This window comes from Cyclopterus lumpus, chromosome 7 (genome assembly GCF_009769545.1).
Source record: "Cyclopterus lumpus isolate fCycLum1 chromosome 7, fCycLum1.pri, whole genome shotgun sequence".
Classification (NCBI taxonomy): Eukaryota; Metazoa; Chordata; class Actinopteri; order Perciformes; family Cyclopteridae; genus Cyclopterus; species Cyclopterus lumpus.
Genome location: NC_046972.1, coordinates 14,540,489 through 14,563,867, shown reverse-complemented (window position 1 = coordinate 14,563,867; position 23,379 = coordinate 14,540,489). Strand labels below are relative to the sequence as shown.

Genomic DNA, 23,379 nt, shown 5'->3' with positions numbered 1-23,379 from the left:
TGTGTGTTGTGCTGCTGCTCTGTGTGCAGGCAGGCTGTTTTGGGAAGTGAACACTGTAATCTAGAGCCCGGCCAATCATTTTCTTCACCATAGCAACACACCTGGCCATTGAATATTGTTGCATATCAATCTGTGCTTGGTTTTGTTCAGCTATAGATTCATAAATACATTCTGTTTCCTTCCTGGTTTGATTGGCTGAGAGGAAAATACAGACAACAGAGTGAATGCCTCTGTGTCCTCTCTGGCCTGGACTTCACAAACTCTTATGCCTATGTGAGGGCATGTGTGCATCGGACATTGAAAGGCACCACAAAAAACCTCAGGCAGGTGCATCTAATGGAAATCCACAACAAAGCGTGCTCTAGGAACAAACAAGATGATGACGCTGGAATACAAGAGGGAGCAATGAGAGCATTCTTCAAAGGTCTGAACGCTTAGCCTCACACTCCCAGCAAAATGTCAAACGCTGACTGTGAAGCGAATGTCGATAGAATCACACTGTTCAGCATTTGTGAGTGTGAGATGGTGTAGGTATGTTTGCGAGTGGTCGAGTGCTAATGTTTTTCTCAACTGACATGCGTAAAGGTGTTAGCCCTTTGAACAATTTTGTCATGCAGTCACTTTTGCAAATGTCAATCATTGAGTAAGAGAGTATGAAAGAAGATTGAATTTGATCATGTACAGTGTATGTGTGTGTGTGTGTGTGTGTGTGTGTGTGTGTGTGTGTGTGTGTGTGTATAGGTCATGAACGCTGCCGCTTCCATGTAAGCGGATAGTACATGGGCCAAACTTAAAGCACAAAGTAGAGACAAAATGGTTTCTGTCATTATTTAACACACTGATGTTGTCACAACCGTCACTAGACGGTAGTGCTTTTTGTTGTCTTGTCACTTCCTGTTTTACTTTGAAATCATCCTCCTGTGTCATGTCTGCTGTCTTTACTTCCTCATATGTGATTACCTCTCCCTGCCCTGATGTGTTTCACCTGTGTCTCGTTAACTCCCCTCCCAGTGTGTATATATACTCTGTGCTTCACTTGTCTCGTTGCCAGTTCGTTTTTCTTCACCTGTGAGTCAACTTACCAGCGGTTTTCCTGCCTGATATCCTGTTCTGATTCCGACGTCCCTTCGTTTCCGAGTAAGCCCGATCCCTGCCTGTACCTCTGCCGAGTTTGACTGCCTTCCTGTGAATGACCCTGGACTGTTTACGCTGACGATTCTACTCTCCCCTGAGTGAGACAGCTGCTCTCACCACAGCGGGTCAGAGCCTTGCCGACCGGCCTCAGTCCCTCCCCAGTTACATCGGGAGAACCTTCGGCGGTCCTTCTCCAGAGACTCTATCCTGTTGCAAGATTACCTTTATCAATAAAGGAATCCTTGTGAACTTTACTCTCTGCCTCGGGTCGTGCATTTGGGTTCTTTCATTAGTGCTCCGGCGTGACAGATGTGAGTTCCAAAAGATATTTCATGCTTTAAGGAAGTGTGACCTCATGATTGATAGCAGGTCCAAGTGAAGTGGTCGCGGAGCCAGAGGCTCAGGAATGAAGTAGGAATGTCTTGATTTAACTTTAAGTTTCCATAACTGTGATTGTCTGTTTCAAACATAGATCTTTAAATATAAAGATTAATACAGTCACTGACTGTGTTGCTAGCTAGCTTACAACATTTCCACTGACTTAGTAAGGTTAGCCAGCGCTGTTGGACCTGTTTTCAAATCCTGCATTAGAAGTGTAAAGAGACACGCATTAGGACGTTTCTGAAAGACAAATCAGTCTGTGGTTTAGACCATGTGTCAATTTGATCATAAATATATTTATAGAGACATTGTGGTTAGTTGTTAACTAAAAAAATTGGCTTTGCTTCTATCAATAAGCAGTTCTAAGATGGTCTGAAAAAAAATCTAATTAAAAAAAAAAGAGTAATTTCCCTCTGACACAAAATGTTGTCCATTAATATGCTATATCTGTACATAGGAAAACAGCTATAGCTTTAACAATTACAAAACATTACATTGTCATCATGCATGGCCAATGATCATTTAATCTCTATACTGAACACTTGATTCCCACCTGTGAATAATCTCTTCTGGCATGTTATTCATGTAGTGTTACTTACCATGCAGGATGATGGGAGTTAAAGCTCTAGGGTAAAAATAACTTGCATATAACGAGGGGGGTTTTCAATCGGAAAAACTGATTAGAGATAAGTAGGTACTGCTCACTCCTGTGAATTTCAATTCCAGCATATCACCAGGTTGAACACTCCAGGTGGTGTGTTTGTCTTTGTGTGTACGTTGTGTCATTGTGGGCGTACGGTCTGTCTGCATGTGTTTGTGAGTCTCGCATATATTCAAATGAGCCTGCCATGTCTTTTTGTCAATAGGCGGTCCTGCCAAAAGTATATGATGCAGTTTAAAAGGGAGGAAATTACTTATTTTTCATTCTGTCGAGGGTTGGGCTTGGTACGAGATGATAGCAATAATTAAACTGGCACAGTCAGAGAGGCAGGCCCTGCTGTTTCCCTGAAAACACACTTGTACACACACGTCCACATTCACAAGCCTTCACTACAGCTGACAGGGTAAGAGCTGAAGACAGCGCTAACAAGACTTGCTGTGGTGACTGGATTAGATTTGTTAGCGCTAGAAGAAAGGTCTGGCATCTCTGCCTGATTACAGATCCCTGATGCGTTGCTGCTGGTCTCATCATCACTACAGAGCTTTAAATCTCAGCACAAACCTGATTAGACCAGACCAGACTGATCTGGTCCGGGTCAGGATCCATTATCTCTAAATTACCTCAGGCTCATTGTATTTGCTGATTTTTTTTTTTTTTTTTTTTTAGCCGAGGAAGGTAGTAGATGTATGGAAAACATTTATTGACATTTAGGTCAGCAAGGAGAAAATAGCTGTGTGTATATTAGTCTGAAATCGGCTTAGACTAATATCATGATCAAAATGCATATTTTGATCAGATCCTTGGTTCTGACCGGTTTAGACCTATCTGACTTCCCTAATGTTTCTCCAGTTTCCTAGAGGTGTAAGTTGTAATGTCTTTCCCCTTGATTAAACACAATTTCCGTTGCTATTCCATAATTTTCATTCCGTTTCCTTCCACCCACCCAGTCAATTTCTCTGACATTTAGACACATCTACCCTCTTTCATTAACTGACATCCTGTGATTATGATCTGCCTGACGAAGGATTCAGCTTGTTTACACTTTAAAAAGTTCATAAACGATCCCCCTGATTAAGTCGTCAACTTGATTGGCTTATTGTTCCTGTGCCGTATTTTCTATGTAGTTTCCTGACGGTTGAAGCCCCTGACCGTAACAAATGTCTACCCATTATGAATGCAACACTAAAGTTGTGAAAGTTAGCGAACGGTGTCAAACAGCTGAGCTATGCTAACAACTGCTGTCAGAGAAGCCGAAGAGGGGTGGACGGGGGTCACATTCATTATTGACTGGTAGCAGAAGAGTTGGACTTTTTTTTTAAAGCAGTACGTTAAGCCTTGCCTCAACACATTCCCTCCACCAGGAGAGAATATGTTGCTCTAGCAGAGTTGCTATTTAATACACAACTTGCCAACAGCAACCCAAATGTATCTGGATGAGCTATATTTAATAGCTCTATTTGCATGTGTAGATAGCAGTTAGACACCTTTTCTCACATCTAAATATGTTTTTACCCATAAAAAAGCTATGTGCGACCTTATATAAACATGTGCTAAGCTAATGCACCTACATAATTGGGCATTTTTCTGCTTGGTAAGATGTTCCTAGGTTGTGAGAGGAAATGCTAACTAAGACTTGGCCTACTGGATCAGTGCATGTCCTGTGGGTCTTGGTTCTGCCAAAGGTCTGATCCATCGAGGCCTGCGCTGGACTGAGTGAGATTGGCTCGGGTCAGCCCATCAATACCACTGGGGACAGCAATTAATATTGTCAAAGCAGCCAGGGAAGAGTTGCAGCATCAACAAAATGGAAAAGCGCTCTGTGACACTTTGCTTCCTCTGTTTTACACATTTAGATTGGGTACCAGCCAAGTACACAGATCATGGTGGACGGACATACACAGAGGGAAAGACAGAGAGAGGCAGGGAGGGGAGTAGTGTGTGGTTTTGAAACACCTAGTCCCAATAATCAATACTTCACAAGTTCTCAACAGTTCTGCTGACTGACAGAGAATACAAAGAGAATATGGGGGGGCCTAACGTAGCGCCCTGCCCTCCCATTCTCCTCTGTCTCACATTTACTCGTTCTTCACACTTTCATTTTATGTCTGGACTGAACATTTTCTTTTTCATCTTTAATGTTGACAGACAATTAAGCAATACCCATTATCATTATGCGCATACATGCAGTACACACTGTATGCATACATGCCTGCTTGACTGAACGTTTCACTATTCTTAACATTTACCTTTCCCATCCTTCCTTTCTACATCCCCATTTCACCACTCTAGAAAACAACTCCATCTCTCTTACCGGGACTTCTTAGTGAAGGAGCAGAAAGAGACTGTCGCTGTCCTGACGTCGACTGGCTGGCTCTGCATTGTCATTAGTAACCATTACTCTTAACAGACACTCGCACACAGACAGACGAACACACACAGAGACATGGCAATGATCTGAGACTGAGGACAGCTAATACAATTAGGGAAATGAGGGAAGCAGCGCTGTCAGCTCAGCCTTACAGTGTGGAATGTCAGGGAGGAAGGCCAACAGTAGGAAAGGGCAGTACTAGAAAGCAGAGCCGAGCAACACTATTTAAGTTCCCTATCAGAAATATACTGTACAGTGCGTCACACCATGATGGGAAATCATAAAAATAAAAAAGTTCTTCGAACTTCGATTTCTCTTCACTGACTTCTTTTGAGCAATGTCGTCATATTTTCAGCAATTAAATTGCATCGTTAAGAGGAAACGGATCTTAATTCAAATCACCTTGTGCAGCAGACGAGTAGTGCCACATTTTTTAAATGCTTTGTGTTTAAAATCCGCCGTACATGTCACCGGGCTGAAATTCAATTTCAAAGGAGGTTTGCTGGCAGAGAATGTAATTTAAAGTCCTGTGTGCACCTTTTATTTTTAAAGCACACCCATGCAGAGCTCCCCTGCACTACACTGGTAATCATGTTGAGGACTACAGAGGCGTAGCTGCCACAGGTAAATGATATCAGCCGGTACAGAGCGTGCAGAGGCCATTACAGGAGAAACAGCCCTGGCAGCAAGGCATCTACTCCGCTTTGAAGTTCATTTAAACACAGCCGTGCTTGACTTCAAAGAGGGCATTACAATAGCTCCACGCCTTTCAACTTTGAACAACATGTTCATTGTTTCTTTAAACGTCTACTGTTGCCACCCTTTTGAGAAGAAGAGGAAAGGAAATAAGAGGAAAGGAGATCTCAGGAACTGATGAAGGTGAGAGTAATTGAACAATGGCAAACTTAAATGCATGCTGAGCCCAAGAATAAACACATACATACCTGTAAAAGCTACAAAGACACACACACACCACCCTTCAGAAGCACATCTTTACTTTGAAACAGTTTCATTGGGCATTTTATCGATAATAATGGAGCTAAAATTCAATTGGTTGGAGCAACCTAAATACACAGCAATACTCTTCATTTTCAGCGATCTGTGTTTGCCACAAGCATCTGGAGATGATAAGGGAAAGAGGAAGGACATAAACACAATCAAACACCAATTATAAATGCACAATAACACACACAAAATGTATATGAATTTAACTTATATACATATTACTGATCATCTTTTTCCCTCCAAATTAAAAGCATGATCTTAACGCACAAATATGAAAGCACAAAATGACATGCTTGAAAATAATAACATCAACGTGCATGCACACGTATGTACAGGTGAACCCTTTTTACGGCAGCCGAGGCTGCTGTCTCTCAGCAGGTGGTGGTGCGCGATAAAAAGGGTGAATCGACGTGGAGATGGGAAGATAAAACCACGTTGACGGACAGGGGAGAGCGCCTGCACGGAAATTGAAGCGCCGAAGCGCCACATATACTTTAGCGAAAAGCAGAGAGATGGGAAGAGGCAGAGTAGAGAGGGGGGAGACAGACAAAGGAGCGAGGGATGCTTAAAGCAGCAGCGGGACTGCTCACTAGGCCAGACAGATGAGAGTTTGGGCCATAAAAGCAGAGAGAAATTGGAGAAAGATGGAGAAAAAGAGGGGAAAGAACTCATTGAAACTTCCATTGTATGTTTGGAACTAACAATCCATCACAACTTTTAGCATTGGAAATTAGAAAAGTGGAAGTGAAGCGCAATCACGATCAGCAGACACGGGCAGCAGACACGGGGTTAAATCCTCTCTTGTGTATACGCAGCTTCTTTTTCACTTCCTTCAATTTTCTTCCCCATAACATTTATTCTTCCCGTTCCTCCCACGGCTTTCATCTGTCTTTGCTGGAGTGCAATTCCATCACCCCTGTGACCGGTATTGGATCTCATCTTCCCATCAACCCCCAGAACTTTTACTCCACACACACGTGAACACACACTGGCACAAACAAACCCACTGAGATATACAATTATCAGGCATCCAGCACTCGGCCAGGCGGCTTTAGAGAAGCCATTAGCCAACCGAGTCCTCATGCCTCCAGGGATTTAACACACTCTTGAGGAGATGGCACGCACACAGAACACTATGTTTTTAGATTCAATAGATCTAATATCACAGCAGTTGCAACAAGTTGACAAGACACGTCTCTCTGTCACATAAAAATGACTCGCGTAAATGAATTCCAGGTAATCCTGGTTTGGACAGCATAAAGGAGTGCTTGAATTCCAAAACATTGATAATTATTATTAGAAAACTGATTAAGTGCTCCATTTTCTATTACAGGAGTTAATACATAACCGGAAGCAATATTCAATTAGAACATTGCATTCATGCCAGCAATCATTGTATAAGAGTAAGAGTCATATTTTTTAAATGCCAGATGACTCATATTAGCATGAAATATTTCAGCTTCTCTATGTGCTTGGTGACAACAGCTGTGCATGTGGACGGGTAGAATTGTGAATGCTTTCAAAGGGAGTGTAACACGGTGTAACAGGCATGGTCATGCATTCCGAGCGGGCAAAGGTACCATACATAAGAATAATCTGTGCCCTTCTCTCTCCTCCCTCGCTTTCCTTTCAGCTTGTATCCTTGGACCAGACTCTCTGAGGGAAATCCAATTTGTGTTAACAGCACCATGTTGTCCTGATAACATCTATCACCTGGAGCTAGAGCTGCAGCCAGAAAGGCAGTGCAGCGTGGACACATCCTGAACTGCACCTATTACAACACTGACAAGATCACACATGTCCACACACGGAGACATGCTCACACACAATTGTGTTCATACTCAACAGTTGTGAATAAAGCGTTCAGATCTTTCTTCTAAAAAAAATGGCACGATAAAAAATACACTAAAATCAGTGAAAGTCAGGCATCCAAAAAGTATCAACACAAATGTGTTCACGGTAAAAGTACTCAATATGCAGATTCACCTCTTTCAGGTTTTCTTTTGTCATATAATTATTGGATTATTATTATTATGTCTGATGCATCATAACTTAGTGGCATTCTACTTAAATAACACTTACATTTGATATAAAATGCCTATTTAATGAGTAGATCCTACTGTATATCTCAATCTGCAAGTAACCATTAACTGTCAAATAAATGGAGGGGAGTAGAAAGTACAATCCTATCCTAAAGTAAGAAGTACCTAAAACTTACTTAAGCACAGTATTTGGTCACCGCAGGATACTATTAGTCCACAGACTCACGGCATTGAACAAAAGAAGGGATAAAGACATACACAAATCAAAAGTACACAGTTTTGGTTTCAGTTTCGAGCTTTGTCTCAAAGTGGTCTCTTAGATACTGATGGTTGGTCTGAGCAGATCAATAAAATGACACAGACACTGATGAGTGGCTCACAGCCTCTCTCTCTCTCTCTGTCTGTCACGCCACATAGCACCCGGTCTTTCACATATCTCTTTCACACATACACACAGAAAATGCAATATGTGTCTGGTTTCACTAAAGCAATGTGACACTACAGCACTTCTTCAGACATCAAATAGGGTCAGCAAGTGATTTCACTGAGCTCCATCAAGTACATTTTCATTCCCAGTCTTTCTGGAATAGATGTACCAATGCAACTGAAAGTCATTTCTATTTTTACGTCTATTTTGTAATTAGATAGTCGTTATGTGCTATGTCCTGCAGTATCTTGTGAAATGTTAGAAATATAACAAAATAAAACTTGTTTTTTAAATACATCTTTATATTTACTTGTGCTTTTATAGTAGTTGGTTTGCATTTTAAATATGTATTATTATTATTAATTCTAAGCAAGGTTTAGTGTGATGGATGAGTAATCAGGAAGTGACGAGTACCTTCATTGCCTGGGCTTTCTTGTGAAACATCTCCTCCATGTCCTCTGCTAGCCTCTTCACCAGATGCAGCCCGTCGATCTCGTCCACTCGCACTGCCCGCTCAAACTCCTTGTATTTCTGAAAGAAAACCACACGTTCATGTTCAGGTTACAGTTGCTGCCACAGTTAAAAAGATAAACAATGTGTTTTCATTCCAATTAACAAAAAAAAAAGCATGATTTACTTTGTTATATAGATAGATAGTTTAGAGAGTGAGATCATGCAAATAGTCCTACCTACAGTAGTATTTTTTACATGCAAAGCAAGGTAGGGAAAATATGACAGGATAATGTCAACATTTTAGACTTAAAAGCATACTTATGAAAGCATTATTTTACTGTGGGCATTTTGGTGCAAAAGGAAAGCAATAATAAAGCTAAAAACTAAAATCGTAAGTTTGCATCAGTAGGCTGTTACATATTACATATTACACAATCTACAGTAGATCTTTGATAAGGAAAACGTTTTAACAGGAAATAAATGGAAGAAATGTTAAACACTACATACTAGAAGATTGTTCCATGATGAACAGACATGCAATAGGTGTTGTGTAAAGAAGAGTCAAAAGTAGCTGTACTAAATTTACACTAAACCACGGGCCAGAAACTGGGAATCTGTGGTTCAAAAGTGGAACATAGCTTAGAAGGAGTTGCTTCTTCAAACTAATATACATACAAACAAAACCAATCAACTCTGCCAAACAAATTATCAGCCACCTTCCAATTTGACCAACCACACACAAAGCTTCGATGACACGCCACTGCCCTCAGTATCTGCCCCACACTAAATCCCATTATTCTGCAATCCTAGGGTGTTAACTTAACCAGCACCATAACCGGGGACAGTGACATTAAGTCTTGCTAATTCCACACCAATACATGCCACACATACGTAAATGCAGAGCTGCTCTAAGTGATGAGGTATACTACTACAGAAAAAAAGAGTAAGAAGAAAAGAAAACCATTTTTTAAATCTCTGCAAAGCTTCAGGCAACTGTGTTTCACTCCTCGGGGATTTAACAGCAGATTACCGCCATATCAAATAGCATGCCCCCTCTGATGTTATGCCAACCTGCTTAGACGCACGCTTGCTCTTAGCGGCTCATGTACAGCAACACACTAGGAGCTGAACGAGGGGAGAGGGATCACGGTAGGAGGAGGAAGAGGGACAACATCAGACACTCAGGGGGCAGCTTTTGGATTCAGGCAATCATCTGAAAAACTACAGGACATCACCAAACAGAGGAATATTGTTTCTGTTTTCTAGCAAAACATTTGTATAGGGTGAATTGAGTACAAAAAAGGATACTGAGAGATTGCACTAAATTATATTATTAGTATATTATATTATTAGAATTATACGACATTGCTTGATTGCCTCCATCCTAAGGGAAAGATACAACCAAACAGACACAAACACATGATAAAGGGAAAAGATGATGAAAAAAACACTGTGTGGGTGCAAAGAGATTAAAGATATGCAAAGACAGGTAGGATGAGGAAGAAAGGGAAGGTCGTGGGATGTTTGGATAAAAAGTGGAGGTAGGAAGTAGAAAAATAGGATAATGGATGAACAGAGAGAGAGCACATGAAGGGACTATTGAAGTGGGAGGTCAGAGGGCGGTGTGAAATGCTATCTGAATTTAAAGAGCTGCAGGTGGGCAGAAGGGAACCATTTGGTTTAATATGGATTTAAAATAAGAGCTTAAGTGGAAGGGATTTTTTGATAGCAACTGGAGAGATTAGAGAGAAGTGGGTTTGAGTCATCGCAATCATAATGGAGGTCATCTGAGGTCATTAAAGACAGGTGGAGCAAAGAGCATCAGGAACAGCGTGGAGCTACTAACATTAAGAAGCAATATCATAGAATCAACACTATGTTCACAACCATAACACTGAACAGTCTGTGTGCCCTACAAACGCTGCCGAAGTGGTGCCTTTGCTGCCAATCCCATTTGCATGCCACAGTTTGCAGTATCAGAAATTGTCTTCAGAAGCTCTGGTGCAGCCGTCCAAATGTGCTCCGGTTTCGCATATGTTTAAGATTGGATCAGACACAAAGAGAGAAGGAAGAAAGAATTCAATAAATCCTACAATGGGAAGACGCACCTGAATACATTTATTTTTCTTCAGAACTGTTCTGCGTGACAAGTTTCACATTTTATCAAACAAACTTTTGTCCCTCACCCAACAGCAATGCATATTAATTGTAGCCTCAAGTAACATATTCTGTAGCCAATCAGAGTGACTGGCTGATGACTCAGAAGCTAAATTACAGCGACCATAACCGTATGAAAATCAGAGCGATAATCCCACTGATGACTGATAACTTCTGTGTGTTGGAGGAACAGAAAATCCAGGTTTAAAGCCAATCCTGGTTCCTGGCTGGTAGTGGTGGGTTGTTAAAGCTGACAGGTCAGCGGCGGCTCAAATCTGAACTGGCTTGACTGGTTTCTTCACCAATATCCTCTTTGTCCATTCCCCCTTCACTTGATCTCTGGAGCTCCTTCTTCTCTATAGTCGGTGTCTCTCATGCTTTCCTCTTTCATCCATCTTGTCCTCTGCACCCACTTCCTTTGCTAATTATAAAAATGAATGGCTGACTTCATGGATGGAGTCATTGCTAAAAATTCTCGCTGAACACAATTCTAAACTCGAAAGTATATTTGTGTCTGTAGCTCCACTGAATCCTGACAAATGTTACACACTTCACCAAGGCATAAGAAAAGCACTGAGTGCCCGTGGCCTGAGCCGAAGTGTTTATGTGTTTGCGTTCACGTTTGTGTAGCCAGTGAGAGGCAAATAGGGTCCAGATGACCACAGGCCGTCTGCAGCGCTATGTTCAGTCAGGCAGGCCAGAGCAGACCAGGGCAGACCAGGCCTAATTAGCCTGAAGGTAGCCTCTTCACATCACATCAACATCACAGGAAAGGCAACTGACACACATCCAGAACCACCATTTCCCAGAAGACGGGACAGGAGAGCTTCTTCAACAGGCTTTATGGGTAACTTAACGTCAAATCTAATTGTATTATAATACAATAAACCTACAACATGTAGAGTTACGTGACCAAATTGATTAGAATTTCTTCTTTTTTTTCTCAAGAAACATGTATTCCTTGCCACCTGAGAAGTACCACAGAAGTCTTTTCTGCTTTGGAAGAGGTGGCTTGTATTGGGATGTAACACTGGAGCCACTGTTCAGACTGTTCATGTCTTCTAGCTACTCATCTCCTGCAGAGCAATGACCCAATCTTCCAGGAATTGTATCTTTTGGCCTTACTTGCTGTCGAGCACAAAATAATGTTCCTTTCCCTTTTCCCTGAGGATTATTTGATGGTGTGTGCACCTGGATACTGGCCTGATTTACCAGTTGTACATGTACTCATTTCACCAGGGAGAATTCTGTAGTGCTAAGCGGTGTCATGTTTTAATAGTGGTTTCAAAACATTTGACCAGCCAGCTTATATGAACAATGTTCAACCCCATATTGTAGCAGCTAAGGATCGGTTCATCCAAATTGCAGAAAACATTTGTCCTTTTGCAGAAAAGGTTAAATTTGCCTACGCTTTGTTATACCTGCCTCTATTATTTCTGGTTTATTTGTGACGTCACAGCACTGAAAAATCGCATTGTATTAATGGACACATTACAAACTGTGTAAAAACACATTGGAAAGAAGCACTGCTGATTTTTTTTTTTACATAATTGTTTCAATACAAACTTAATTCCATTTGACCTATTGTATAAATACAGGTGATGAGACAGGTTGCGGCAGTCTCCAACTGAAACTGTTCACTGTTAGATGGATGATGTTTTGAAGTTAAGTTAACTAGCAATCGTGTAATCAACCACACTAAATTATTGACAGCTCAGGAGGGCGTGGCTCAGTGTGTTGTAGAGTCTTTGTCTCTTGAGTACCATACTGTGCTTCTAAACCAAAATAACTGTGTCTGCCCATGTATGAAACTACAGCCCAGTTAATGTACTTTTCTTTTTAAATAAATATACCAGGCTGCTAAGGCTGCATCATGTGTCCATTGCAATAAGTAATTTCAACTGTGTTGAAGATGAGCAGTGGTGACACATATTGTATGGACTGTGGAAACTCAATCCATCTCTTTCTTTCGCCCCTCACCCCTCTGCTGTGCCGCATCACATGAATGAGCTGATGCTGCTAATCTCTCTCCTGCACCGTGCTCTGAGTCTAGGACAACAGTCAGAGGCTACAATCACCATAACCAGGTTTTAGCACACAGAAACAGAGGCATGTGCAAGCCTGCATGTGCATACAAAACTCAATAAATAATCCAGTCAGTACACAGTTGATCCAAAAGATACATAGAAGTAGATGGCAGAATACCTGCGTACAAGCACGTGTTTCTTTGTTGGTCATTCATCACAATGAAGTGTGAATGACAAAATACCACTTGTGTTTTTATCTGTGTATGTCATTTCCTTGGGGTTTGATAATAAAGTGATTAATGAAGGGAAAAAAATTAATTTCACACTAAGACTGAACCCCAATTCCCCAAATCCCAGCTAATTTTACGCGTCACCGGAGCTCACTTTACCTTGGCTCTCTCTCTCTCTCTCACTGGGCCCCCACTGAGTGTGTGACTGTGTGCATCAACCAGGGAAAAACACAGAAGGAGGGTTGAAAGACTGTCTGGAGTGAATGCAACATCAGTCAAAGTGCAATTGTTTCAAACGCTCCAAGTCTGCTACTCGAGCGGACAGGACAGGAGCGCCAGCCCAAATCCACAGCAGGGAATAACTGCATGAACGCCAACTCGTTGCTGTGCCCTCCTCCTTTCATACCCTTCCTTGTATGCCACCCAAGAAATTGTTCCCTTTAAAAGAAAAGCGCTGGCCGGAGATGAAGTGGAACAATTAATTTCATGCTTGTCCTCCCTGCCTCAAAAGCATGTTGGTCTGAGTCCCGTATCTGGTGGCACAGAGACACTCCCCACGGATAGTAAAACACACACACACACACACACACACACACACACACACACACACACACAGGGACAATAAGTAAATCATACACTTACTGTAAATGCTAATCACAAAGACATAAAACAAATAAAACTCATGGGATCATAAACATGTCTTGCCTGACTGTCCACACCTTAATTGCTGCTCCATTGACCATAATGCAAAATGTATCAGTGAGGAAGAACACAATATTGATCATAACGCAGAGATGTCCTAAAGTGAGATCAATGTGCTGTGAATGAGTGGGGTGGGTTGTGAGAACCAATGCACACGCACACACATATACACACAAACACACACGTACACAGCTTTGACGGACTACTCAATCATACAGTGAGAAGAGGGCAGCTCTTGATAGGAAATAAACTGTGCTGTAAGAAGTGAGCTGGGAAATACTTCATCATCGCTGGCTCCTGGACATCTACCACGCAGTCAGACCGACTGGTTGAAACAGCATGACCGGGAAACCAGATCGTGGATTGGCTATCACGTGGCAGTAGACTTCCTCGTGTCCTTTTCATTCTTATAAATGAGATCCAAGACACTTCATTGACATTGTAGGCATACAATAAAAGTATGCATGTTGAATTCCAGTGACCAGCAGCAAGTAAGTAAGATAAAAACAATAAAAGATTTTTTTTTAAACAAGCAGGATAAAAACACCTGATAGAAGAAAAGAAAATACTAACACAAGTATTGCACATGCAGCGGGTTAATGTGTACAATAAAGTACTCTGGGAGATCAAATTGCTCTGATCTTCATTTCTGCTGAGTTACATCTGAAGGCATCATACAAACATACAAAGTTGACCACATACAGTAACATTATTAAACCATCCCCATTACTATTTTACTTTGACAGTTGAAGACAATTAATTATTTTAAACAACTTAATTAATTTGACAGCTGATTCCAATTAAGATAAGTGAATCCTGCCTTATATCTGGCTTAATAACAATGTTCCAAATATTTTTTGCGTTGAATTAACGCTCTGTTAAGTCGAGACAGATAACAACAGCTAAATAATGATCCTACGAGTCTTTCTTTATCCTCAATGTTACATGCTGGTTTCCTATTCTTCAGTGGGTTGACAGCAGTAAATATGTTATCAGTAGAAGAGATGAAAACAGAATTGACTGTTGAAAACATTGTTCAACTACAATAAAAAGTAATACGGTACACCAAGATGTATAACTCGGACTCGGACAGGATTTTGCATATTTAATTATTTGCCTAAGATTTGTAACCTGCATTAAACCACAGCCTGCTCGAACGTAATTGGTTAAAATACTCAAACTACAAATGAAAGCCAGAACGCTTCCGATGCCTAAATAATGTCCCTTTGCCAACAGATTCCACATGTGAATGCAGAATCTGTTTATAAAGATTAACAATACTGTCACAGGAAAACACAATTACTGTACCAGATGTGAAAGGAATATTTTTGAAAGATCAGGTCATTTTAATGGTCATGCAGCATTCATCGCCAAATGACATCTTGATTTGTTTATGGGGACCTGCGACTTCATTTAAAGGACTTGAAACTTGCTCTGACATAATTGAGCAGACTTGTACTTGTTTAAAATTTCTTGAGACCTCCCCTAGAGACTACCACGCTGGATCTGTGAGGCTGTACAGTGGACAGCTTAGATGTAAAATACTAATAACATCAGCATGCTCAGATGCTCACAATAACAACGCTTACATGCTGATGTTTTGCAGGTATAATGTGTATTGTGATCACCATCTTAGTTTAGCATGTGCTTGGTAATATTTACTTACTAGCACAAGACACAAAGTACAGCTGAGGCTGATGGAAATGTATTCACTTTGAGGGGCAATGAACGCCAAACTAAAATGTCATGGCATCCGCGTTGGTGAGATATTTAACTTAATACCACCAAAAAATGTCAACCTCATGGTGGCGTTATGAGAAAAGTCAGGGAACCACCGAAGTCAGTACGTACGCCTCATCTTCTGGGGATCACAACCTTTCATGGCAATGGTTGTTAAGATATTTCAGTCAGGACCATGCGACAGACCAACAAATCAATCGTGGTGGACATTATCCATATTTATAACTAAATATGAATATATGATTATTTTTTTATCTCTGAGAAATAAAATATGGGATTGCCAACAAAAGCTGCAAAGTTACTATCGTTCCAAAGAATTAAAAGAACTACAAAGTGAAAGTATTTGGTTAGTTTTCCTTTTGCTTTTCAGTTTTTCTGATCTTAGTCATTAAAGTTAATGGACAAATGTTCTCGGGGCAGGGGCTCAGTCCGATCCTGCCACTAACTCTGAGCGCGACCACAAAACAATGCTACAATTCTACAACTTACACTATTAGCATTCAGGCAGTAGCACTCCCTACAAGTTCGAATTAAAATAATGTCACATTGCTCTTTTTCATTTCAGTATAATTGAAACAAGTTACACACCTCACCCGTTTCACTCCTCAACACAATTCACCCACCTGCAGCTCCTGAGTGTTTGTGTATGTTTGTGTGCCTAAGTGCTTTTGCAGTAACAGTGTTTAAAGGCTGCCTGAGGGCTATTAAGAGAAACAGTGGCATAACAGCTGTACAGACAAACACAAACACACGCGCACACACACTCACACACACACACACACACACACACACACACACACAGCCTTATGGCATAGCTGGTACTGACGTTCAGAAGTTTGTCCCAGGGTTCACTGCGTCTGTTGGGCATGCACCATTGCCCCACAGACTGGGTGCCAAATCCCTGCTCTCTCTAATGACCACCATCTTTCAATTTCCTCACATGTCTTGCCATCATCATGCCCCCCCCCCCCCCCCCCCCCCCCCCCCCCCCGCCTCCACACACACACAAACACACCTCCTACCCACCCACACACAGAAGCTCCTTAAAGGCTGAGTATGCCAGCATGGGAACACATTGACACTAAAATAAATAAATATATATATAAATCATTTACATATATGAAGCAAATGCAGTCTATAGTATAGTATAGGAAGTACCTTCTCTACACTCTCCACTACCCTTTTTCTTTCAATACAGCCATAAGTCACTGTTCACATGGAACTGATAAATAGTCCACAGTCTATCAGCAGCCGGCGGGAAAGTAAAAGGAGAGCAAAACATTGTGGTGGATGTATGAAGGTAATATTCATCCTTGCAAGTGGAGATTTATTATGGGAAGTTGTATTTGTTGAACTGCAGTTTTATTTGAAATTGCTTTGAAGGCCTCACAGAGAAATGGGGGAAATAAATGTACCACTTACAGAGGAAAAGAATACCTTTGAGAACCGCAAAACATTTATTGGTAGCCACTTTGAAGTTAACTGAATATAATAATATAATTTAAAAAATAATAATAAATGTAGAACCTAATATATACACTAAAAATGATATACTGTTTATAATGAAATATATTAAAGAACATAAACATCACAAGCATAAACACAGTACATAAATACAATAAAATATGGGCCTGAATAATGCTGGACTTTTGCAGACTGCTATCAATATTTGAGTTTTTTAAAAGTCAGACAGCAATAGTACAATAGTATTTGTTTAATATTAGATTTGTTTCTCAGTTTCTAAATATAATAAGACATGCATCAGACATGTTTTCACTCGGGTTCCAGATGCCTACTATGTTGCTGAATAAATGAATAGTGAGTGACATTATCAACCGTACCTTCTACACAGCAACTTATGGTAACCTGCCTTTATACTGATCGTCCAGTCAAAAGTTCATTGACTTTCTATGGAGCTACATCTCTAGTCAATATCAAACAGGATACTTGTGTATTGCTGTTAGCCAAAAACAGCTGGCTATTTTGAATTTTTGGCAGCCATAGTTAATCAGTTTCCAAATTGACTTAACAGGTTCCAAAATCCATTAGCAGCCACACATACAAACTATCGCAATAATTTTACACAAGACGGATGCTTTCTAGCCTTAACCCTAACATACTTCAACCGAGTGCTTGAGATGTTAAGTATATTAAGTATGTCACAATGCAAAATGTGTTTTACCAAATGGGTAAGAAGAGCACTGAAGGGTATTAAATAACCAATAGTTAGTCACCACACACCTAAAGCATGACCAGCAATACAGGTGTTACTTTTGCGAGTCAATTACTAATTATCAACCAATATCACATTGTAACCATTGGATAAATCACAGGCCAAACTGAAGGGACAAAAAATGTATGCAGTTGAAAAATAATGTATGGGTTGGACATAAATCAATTAAATGTGGACATATCAACTGTCATTCTTACTGCACACGACCACCATGTAATCAATACAGCTCAGCATTGATCCATACTGATTATTGTGTCTAAGTAATCACTTACTCAGTGCTCTGCACAATGCAATCTGCACATTAGCCAGCACAGACCTTTAGCCCACATGATGTGTAAAGGAAACAAAAATAAATACCCACTAATAGAGTTAGACATTTTCTCAATGTGTATTGAGGGAGAGATGTTGCCTGGGTCCAGACCTTTGAACCTGCCAACTTCCCCATGTTCGAGTCCACTGGCATTGTAACAGGAAACAGCGGCATGTCTTCTCATTATTGTCGTCGCTGAGTATTTTTATTTGTTTTACTTTGGTCATACATAATTGTATTCTTGGCAAGTGTGGGTTTGGGTGAGATGATAGCAAGTGAAGGTGAAGGTCATCAGGAGGAGGAGCTACTGTTGTTCCACTGAGCTAGATTTGGCACCACTTTTAGAGTCTATGAGAAGTGTGCAGTGTGAGGCTCCATAAAGTACAGCCAAACTAACACTTTGTTTGTGTGAGTGTGTGTGTGTACGTTGGCAGAGGTGATATAGAGGCAGAGGGGGTGACTTGGGACACATATTGAGGCCACCTGAGAGTGCAGCGAGTGCACGACAGTGCTGGCCCAGCAGAACTGTTTTAAGCGTGTGGGCACCAAAACTTGCTCCAAACACTGCTGTGTCCCAAGATCCCCTACCATGTATTCTTTAGTGCCGTAGCTGCATCCTATCCATTATTGACGCACGGGGATGGAGGGAGAGGAGAAGATAAAGTGCGAGAGAGAAGGGGAGAAGGGGAGAAAAATGATTGGGGGAGGTACAGGGACACAAAAACAGAGTTGACAGAAATGTAGGTAATAAAGAGACAAAGTGAGGGAAAGTAAGAAAGAAAGAGCTGGGGTGAAAGTGCATCTTTAATTGTGAGCATAACATATAAAACTAAACACTCTGAGTGTGCAGAGATTTAAGACATATAAGGAGGTACTTGATTGATGGAGCAGCTGTAATGGGTCGGATGTCCTTTACGGGCCATCTTTACCTAAAGCACACAGGGTGGACCCAAACAACCGGCAGGATGATGGATGTGGGCAGCAAGTCACAGACTGTCCTTCACACATGTCGCACACGTTAATGTGCTAAATAGTACAAGCCCCGCCCCTTTACCAAGTTTGCGTGTATTTACTCTCTGCATGCAATCCATTCCAGAGCACAACAATCTGTCATAATTACAGAAATCTGTGAGAGTGTGTGTGTGAGTATGCTTGCATACTTGTGTGCGTCTGTTAATGTCCGGTGTTGCCACGGTGAGATGCTCTTTATCTGTAGACCAACAGAAGCAATGTCAAAGCTGAACAGCCAATGACGGATGACATAGGATATGTATCCTCAGTGTTCAAATTCATCATCCGAACAGCACAGAGCACCAGGTGTTACACTGTATGCAAACACTCTGTGAGCATGTGGATCTTCTGCAAAATCTTCAGGAACTCGGAAGGAAAATATACTTCCTTACAAATGACCTACTAAATCAAACACTTTTAAAGCTGGCAAATGAACTTAGTCAGAAAGATTGGGGATAAAGCAAGGAGGTAAACCGCACAACAGGTCATCAAAAGACACTTGATTTTCTAAGCCCCCAAACACAGCGTCAGCAGTCGTGCTCTTTAAGAATGTAAGTTCTCTAATCCGGTAGCAAAGGGCCTTGCTCCCTTGCTCCTGACCTCTCTACAGTAAAGGCAGGGTGTTTGATTTACAGAGGCTTTTCTCATGCTTTTTCACAAACAAAGCACTAATTACAGTATGAGTGAGTGGCTATGTTGGCTAAAGCTGGTCTGCTAGGACATGAAAGAGTAGCAGCACAGGCTGCACTCTCGCCTGCTAACGCTGTAATTAACTCTGTGACACGGCATTCCTCCTTCTTTCTCCATTCTTTTTATTCTCTTAAAAGCACACGCGCACACACACACACGCACACAGACACACCTCTGTCTTCTCTCACGTTCTATGAGCAGTAACGGAATCAAATTTAGCAGCATGCTTTGGTCAATGTGAACAAGAGTGGGAGGGAGAAAGAAGCAGGATAAGAAATGGGAGGGTTAGGGGAGGTTAGGGAGAGAGGAACAGTCTTCAGCACACACCTCGCCACACCCCCTTCACTCACCTCATCGGCGGCCGTGCTGAACCAAACCAGACAGCTTTTCAATTTTCCCAAAGCTAAATCTAATCTGGAGCAGTCTCCCCCTCACTGACACACTGTTACACTGGAACGGCTCAGCCATCACCCACCCTTGGCAGCAGACACACACACACACACACACACACACACACACACGCACACACACACGCAAGCACACACACAAGTACACGCACACATCTGTCATCAAGAGGAGTGGCCTTGGAAACGGCTGTATGCCCTGGTGTATATTTGGATAGCTTTTCTCCCATTAACCTAGACCAATTATCCTCAACGGTTTCTACTTCTAAACCGTCTACCTGTCTCTTAGACCCCATCCCAACGAGGCTGCTTAAAGACGTGTTGCCTTTAATTGGCACCTCTCTGTTGGATATTGTTAATGTGTCTTTGCTAACAGGCCATGTTCCACATTCCTTCAAAGTAGCTGTAATCAAACCTCTCCTGAAAAAGCCCACTCTTAATCCAAAGGTGTTGGCTAACTACAGACCAATATCTAACCTTCCCTTCCTCTCTAAGATCCTTGAGAAAGTAATCGCAAATCAGTTGTGCGACTTTCTACATCAGAATAGTTTATTTGAGGAGTTTCAGTCAGGATTTAGAAAACACCACAGCACAGAGACAGCACTGGTGAAAATTACAAATGACCTCCTAATTGCATCAGATAAAGGACTCATCTCCGTACTGGTATTATTAGACCTTAGTGCTGCGTTCGACACCATTAATCATGACATCCTATTACAGAAACTGGATCAGTCGATTGGCATTTCAGGTACCGCACTAAGTTGGTTTAAATCCTATTTATCAGATCGATCTCAATTTGTATTTGTAAACGATGAAGCCTCAATGACCACCAACGTTAATCACAGAGTTCCACAAGGTTCTGTGCTTGGACCAATTTTATTTACCTTATATATGCTTCCTTTGGGCAATATTATCAGGAAACACTGCATACACTTTCATTGCTATGCAGACGATACTCAATTATATCTATCGATCAAACTAGACGAGACCAACCAGCTCGCTAAAATTCAAGAATGTCTTAAAGACATAAAAACATGGATGACCTGCAACTTCCTGATGTTAAACTCAGACAAAACTGAAGTTATTTTACTGGGCCCTGAACACCTCAGAGATCAATTATCTGGTGATGTGGTTTCTGTAGATGGCATTGCCCTGGCATCCAACACCACTGTAAAGAATCTCGACGTTATCTTTGACCGAGACTTGTCCTTCAACTCCCACGTTAAGCAAATCTCAAGGATTGCATTTTTTCATCTACGTAACATTTCAAAAATCAGGCACATCTTGTCCCAAAAAGATGCAGAAAAGCTGGTTCACGCGTTTGTTACTTCCAGACTAGATTACTGCAACTCCTTATTATCAGGCTGCTCTAATAAGTCTCTTAAATCCCTCCACTTGATCCAGAATGCTGCAGCCCGTGTACTTACAAAAACTAAGAAAAGAGATCACATTACTCCTGTATTAGCTGCTCTGCACTGGCTCCCTGTAAAATCAAGAATCACATTTAAAATTCTTCTCCTCGCCTACAAAGCCTTGATTGGTGATGCACCATCATATCTTAAGGAGCTTGTAGTACCATATTGCCCCACTAGAGAGCTGCGCTCACTAAATGTGGGGCTACTTGTGGTTCCTAGAGTCCTAAAAAGTAGGATGGGAGCAAGAGCCTTCAGTTATCAAGCTCCTCTTTTATGGAACCAGCGTCCACTTTCAGTCCGGGAGGCAGACACAGTCACCTCATTCAAGAATAGACTTAAGACTTTCCTCTTTAATAGTGCTTATAGTTAGGGCTGAATCAGGTTTGCCCTGGTCTAGCCCCTTGATATGCTGCTATAGGCTTATAGGCTGCTGGGGGATGTTTTAGGATACACTGAGCACCTATCTCCTCTTCTCTCTCTCCTTATGGATGAATTTACATCTCTCCATTGCACCTTATTAACTCTGCTTCCTCCCCGGAGTCGTTGTGACTTCACGTCTCATAGGGTCCATTGGACCTGGCGGTGTCTGATGCCTGGTGAGCCGGCCTCCCGCGTTGGCCCTGCTGATGCGCCCCGCCCCCCCTCCTCTCTACCTCCTTCTGTTTCATGGATTGGAGTTCCATTCATACATTGTCATATTCATGTAATGTGTTTATGTAACTTTGTAAATGCTGTTCATTCTGTACACATGACATCTATTGCATCTGTCCATCCGGGGAGAGGGATCCTCCTCTGTTGCTCTCCTGAAGGTTTCTTCCCTTTTTTCCCTGTGAAAAGTTATTTTTGGGGAGTTTTTCCTGATCCGATGTGAGGTCCTGGGACAGGGATGTCGTATGTGTACAGATTGTAAAGCCCTCCGAGCCAAATTTGTCATTTGTGATATTGGGCTATACAAAATAAACTGAATTGAATTGAACACACACACACACACAATATGCATACAACTTAACTTGAATCATGCTTCATATATAAATTAATACAAGGAATTATTTGAATGTACAGGTATTTTGCTGAATTTGTTGCTGTTTTTGCGCTTATTCATTGAATCTATAGCATATATTTCATTGGAACATTAAGAAGGAAAAAGGTGGACCAGTAGCTGGGTAGTTACATTATTATAAGCTGACTCGAAGCACAAAATTGTTACAGTACACAACTTTTAATGAAGCAACCACAGAAGTAACATGACGACAAAACAGTGCACGTCAGGTTTTATGTTTTGTCCAAATTTCTGTACAGTAGTTTAATGTCTTGCACCTACTGTGGTTTGTGTTTTTACTTTCTCTTCCAAGTTAAAATGTTACTCATTAAATAATTTCTCTGTTGACTGTGCATTAATTTGATTCTTGGTTTTACTTCTGGTGTAATTATTTTGAATGAGATTCTTAAAGATAAGATAAGATAATCCTTTATTAGTCCCACGGCGAGGACATTTGCAGGATGACAGCAGAAAGTTAGAAGTAGAAAACAAAACAATAAAGGTATCATAAATAGGTAAATCACAACTAAAAAAAAGCTAAAATAAATAAATAATAGTGATTAATCACATAAAACCATGCCATCAATGACTTAATTAATAAAGAGGCTTTCAGTAATTTCAGTCTCAGTTTTGGACTAATTTATGACTTGAAAGTATTAGTATGAACTAATACGTTGTAAAACAACATAATTCACAGAAGTACCTAGAGTACAGAAATTGTATGGATCTAATCATTTGCAAATGAAGACAGGAATTCCAGATTTGGCCTTGATCCAAACGCCCCTCTCCTCTTTCCTCTCCTCACACCACACACCACACAAAGTAATCGGTCAAGAATCCACCCCCAAAAAACAATTACATTATCATCTTGGAAACTACTATATTAAATGTGTGGGTATTTGTGTAAATGCCTATAAGATCATTAAAATTCACAGATGTTTGGCTGTGAA

The 23,379-nt window shown here is 41.1% G+C and overlaps 1 protein-coding gene across 1 annotated transcript in view; it reads right to left on the bottom strand.

Annotated features, from left to right (window-relative positions):
* The window catches only part of cacna2d3a (calcium channel, voltage-dependent, alpha 2/delta subunit 3a), a 108,532-nt gene that overhangs the window by 80,169 nt on the left and 4,984 nt on the right, over window positions 1–23,379 (bottom strand). The window contains exon 3 of the mRNA XM_034538243.1: window positions 8,433–8,549. Within this exon, the coding sequence (XP_034394134.1) occupies window positions 8,433–8,549 (117 nt within the window). The remainder of the gene's footprint in view (window positions 1–8,432; window positions 8,550–23,379) is intronic.